Source organism: Nestor notabilis, unplaced genomic scaffold (assembly GCF_000696875.1).
Source record: "Nestor notabilis isolate BGI_N333 unplaced genomic scaffold, ASM69687v1 scaffold24927, whole genome shotgun sequence".
Lineage (NCBI taxonomy): Eukaryota > Metazoa > Chordata > Aves > Psittaciformes > Psittacidae > Nestor > Nestor notabilis.
In genome coordinates this window covers 56167-60546 of record NW_009936484.1, presented here as the reverse complement: position 1 = coordinate 60546, position 4380 = coordinate 56167, and the positions used below count along the sequence as shown (strand labels likewise).

Below are 4380 nucleotides of genomic sequence, written 5' to 3'. Positions count from 1 at the left end.
GGGGGGTCTGAGCCCGGCGCCCACCCCTAAAGGGCTTAACAGCAGCCGCTGGGCGAGGTCGGGGCCTGGGAGGGCCTTTGAAGGAGGAAGGAAGCTCCGGTGTGTGTGTTTATGATGTACCTCTGTGTAAATGTGCGGGTACGGGGGTGTCCTCATACGTTGGCACAGAAACATACGTGGTTGTTAGATGTTTATGTGCCTGTTTCTGCCCCTGTGTGTGTGTTTTCTCAGCAGAGCAGCTCCCGGGCTGTTCCCGGAGCACGGTGCTTGGGTGACCCCTTGGCACAGCCCTGAGCTGGGCTTTGGTGGCTCATTCCCAGGATTTGTTCCCATTTTGGCTTGGTCCCGGGGCTCAGCAGTGTTGGGAGCTAGGTGCTGCAAGGACGTTTGCCTTCAGTGCTGGGAAAACTGGTTTTGGGCACAAACAAGTGCCACCAAGCAGTGGGATGAATGGCCTGGGGCTGCGGGATGAAGCATGCCCTTGCTCTGTGAGGTTCAAGCGCTGTTTCTTCGTGCTCTGATGCTGCTCAGGGAGCTGAGCCCAAAATCAGCCTGGGGTTAGGCACCAGATGGGATGTGGCGCATCCCTCCTGCTCCTCCGAGCTCGGATTGAATCGCAAAGCCTTACTTCAGGGGAAGAGAGAAGCTTAGAGAGGCACCGGGGGGGGTTAACCTCACCCTGTCCCCTCTGGTGAGGAGGGGCTTGGGGCACTCCCGCGTTAACCAGGGGTGACTATGGGGGTTGTTCTCTCTTTAGACACCAAGTGCTTCTCCTGATCCTGTTGTCCCCCCAGGTCAGCATGATCCCGGGGCACGGGCCGGTGCTGCAGGCGGTGCTGGGCACGTTCCTCACCTGGGGGCTGACGGCGGCTGGTTCCGCGCTGGTGTTCGTGTTCTCCAGCGGGCAGGTGGGTGCTGGTCACATCCTCGGGTCCAGGTGAGGGCTGCACCGCGCTCCCGGGCGGGTTTGGCTGTCCCGTCCCAAGTATGAGGTGCTCAGCGTTAGTCCTGAGGGCAGGAGGAGGAAGAATCCAGCTCATTTCTACCCTGTTTATCCACACAGAAGAGAAGGAAATCAGATTCCTGACCCCGGGCAGTGGTATGTGCTGTAACACAGCTCACAGCGCTGGGAGATGGGGCAGAGCCGCAGGCAGGGCTCTGTGTTCGGAACAGCGGGTTCTCCTCCTGTAACCTGTTTTTTCTTGCCGCAGCTCCAGCCCGGGATTCGGGTCAGCCCATGCTCAGAACAAGCAAAGTGCTGATCTTGAAGTCATGTTGTGTTCCAAAATTAGAGGCCCCTCTTGCTCTTTGTGTTCAAAGTTGCCCGGATGGATTTATTATTTATGCCTTTCCCTTGTGATGATTTATTCAGGAGCCTGTGGCTCAGTGAGGTTCCCTTTGCAGTCACATGTTGGTTTCCTTCCTAGGGGAGGTGATGTGCTAAAGAGGAAAAACTGCCCTGGGATTGAAGTGGGCAGGACACGTGCTGGGTTACTGGGAGAGTAATGGCTTTGTTTATAGCAGCCTCTTAACAGAGGACTCAAAGCCTTCAAGGGGGGGAAATGCAGGGTGGGAGAGTTCCTGGTTTACCTTCCCTCAGCCTTTAGCATGGTTATGGGGTGGGCTGAGGGAGCTGGGATGCACTGTGGTGATGGGGAGGTGCCGTCACCCCAGCTCAGTGGGCTCCTTTGTGTGAGGAGCACAGCTTTTGCCTCAAAGCACAGGAATCACTTGGGTTGCAGGACTGGGGAGAAGGAATTTATCCCACTGCTTCTGCTGGGAGTAAATGGTGTGTTTTGTGTTTGGTTTCCAGAGGCGGATCCTCGATGGGAGCTTAGGCTTTGCCGCGGGGGTAAGTAGAGCATCCTTCTGCTCCTTGTCTGCCTGTTCTCCTGAGGACACCTCCAGAGCCCAACCACGCTCCATTTGGTTGCCTACTTATGTCAGTGTGTCACAGATAATGGCCTGAGGTGCAGGTGGGGCAGGAGGAGTGTGGTGCAGCTCTGGTTGCCTCTTGTCATGTCTCGGTGCCTCCTTTGCGAGCATGGAGCTGGCATGAGGAAGGGCATGAGGATGTCCAGCTGCACGCTCTGGATTCGGTGCTCTTGAGTTAAACTCTTCTCATTGTCTTGGGCTTCTGCATCGCCGTGGTGGGTGACAGGAACCACCACAGAGCTCAGTTTGCTCCTTGCCGAGCCTCCCTGGGTTGTGCCTGCAGCTGCTGCTGGAGTGAATAATTCAGCTCATCCTGTTGTAGTGGATTCTGGGGCCATCATTTATAAATGAATCTCTTGCGTTGGGAATATCCCGTTCCAGAGCTGTTTTGCTCTGGAAGACACACCCTTGTCCCTGCCAAGCCAACTTGGAGCCACTTCTGTGGTGTTGGGGAGTGGCTGCTGGGGACAGCGTGGGGCTGTCCTTGCTGTGGCCGCTGTGCCTCCCTGCCAGGAGCAGTGTCATCGCTGCGTGGCAGAGGTGTGGTTCGGCTGGGGCACCAGAACTCCAAACACTGGCTTTTCCCTCAGCTCCTTCCAGTGTGCTGTGCTCGGAGCAGAAAGGGGAATCGTTGTCCAGGGTTGCTGCAGTGTCTGGAGGGGAATGTCAGCGCTGGCAGGTCCACAGTTTGTAAAGGTTTCCAGGTTGTGTTTATGGGCCTGAGCTGCAGAGGCTGGTGCTGGTTGGGGGGAGGTGTTTGTGCCACCCAGAGTCACTGGAGCCCGGCCAGGACCAGCTCTTTTGGAGGAAGATGCCAGAGATCCACAGTGATTAAAGGCCAGGTTGGACACAGTGTCGTGGAGCAACCTGCTCTAGTGGAAGGTGTCCCTGCCCGGGGCAGGGGGTTGGAACTGGATGAGCTTTAAGGTCCTTCCAGCCCAAACCTGTCTGGAATTCCATGTGTGTGTCTGGCAGCTTTGCAAAGAGTCCATGGAGAAGCTGGAAGAGAAACCACCTCCTGACCCAGGCCTTTGGCAAGAGGGACTGTAGCTGACTCTTAGCTTTAGGTGGGATGTGATGTGGGAATGAAGCTGGTGACATGCCCAAGGCTGTGCCTGGAGAGGGAACCCGGGTGGGCTGTGGAGTCCTGCCTGGCTGGGATGAGGGGCTGTTCCTGCCTCATCCAGACTTGTGCTGCAGACCCAGTGTTGGGGGCTCTGTTTGCTGGCTCCATGAGGGACAAAAAGCCGGATGTGGGGCAGCCGGTTTTGAAACCTATTTGTACTGTTTCCTTTCTCCTCTTTAAGAGTGTTTCTTCAGGCAGCAGCTCTGCTCTGCTCGTGTTCTGCTGCCCTTGCTGTGAGGGATTTGTATTTAAGACACGGTGGCTTTGATGTAGATCTCTTGCAGATACAGATGGGCTGTTTCTCGGGGCACTGGGGCAGAGACAGGCAGGGCTGAACTTCCTCTTTATCTCTGCTCTCAAACCCGTGCTGCTGGGTTTAATTAAACTTCCCTTGTGCTCTGTCAGAGGCAGCAAACCCACAGGTCTGTGCTGTCAGAGGCAGGTATTGCTTCCGACTTTGCTGTTCTGGCGCTTAGCTCTGGATCCCTGATGTTCATCTGGGTTCCAGGGAGCGTGTACGGTGCTCTCCAGGGCCAGGATCACTGATGAAACACAGCCCTCTCCTGTTGGAGATGTCTGATGTGTCCTCTCGAGCAAGGGGGACCTGTGTGGCTGGTCACTGTGGTGTGGAGGAGCTCAGCTTCTTCCAGCCCAGCGCTCCCACTCAGGTCTCTGAGCACTTAGCTCCTCTCTGCCTCAGTTCCCCCTCTGGAAATCAGGGATAATAGAGGGCTTTCTACGTGAAAGCCTCCGAGGTGATGTGTTTCCATAGAGACAAGGCTTTGCTTGCTTGGGCATCTGATGTGGAATCCTGGCTTTTCTCTCAAATCTTGATATTCTTAAGTAAGACCTTTATGGTTTAGATGCTCTCTGTTATCTCGATGTTATCCTGGAGGTGCTCTGCTCTCGGGCATCATAAACACTTGGAGTGCTCCCTCCCTGAAGCCTCTCCTGCCTACTCCTCTTTCTGGGTCATAGTTTGATTTCTTCTGTCCCAGATGAATCATAAGGACGTGCTCTTTAAACTGCACCAGGCACGTCTCCTATTGAATATTCTCTTTCAGTGCTGCTGAAACCAGCATCAGTAATTTACATGGGTCTACTGAGGCTGGTCCCTGGTGTCGGAGTCTTACAATCATTTAGGTTAGAAAAGACCTTTAAGATCATTGAGTCCAACCATAATGAAGCCAGGCTGAAAAGCTTGGCAGGGAAAGTGTCCTGCCAGGCTCTCACCTTCCTCTTCTCTTTCCCCTCCTGCCCTGGGGATCCCTTTCCCTTGTAAGCACCTTGGGCTGTCTGACCTGCACGTTGTTAATGTG

General features: G+C 55.0%; 1 protein-coding gene across 1 annotated transcript in view; it reads left to right on the top strand.

Moving 5' to 3' along the window:
• Positions 1 to 800: 800 nt before the first annotated feature.
• SLC39A11 (solute carrier family 39, member 11) overlaps positions 801 to 4380 on the top strand; it is a 59737-nt gene continuing 56157 nt past the window's right edge. The window contains exons 1-2 of the mRNA XM_010018372.1: positions 801 to 908; positions 1814 to 1852. Of these exons, the coding sequence (XP_010016674.1) occupies positions 801 to 908; positions 1814 to 1852 (147 nt within the window). The remainder of the gene's footprint in view (positions 909 to 1813; positions 1853 to 4380) is intronic.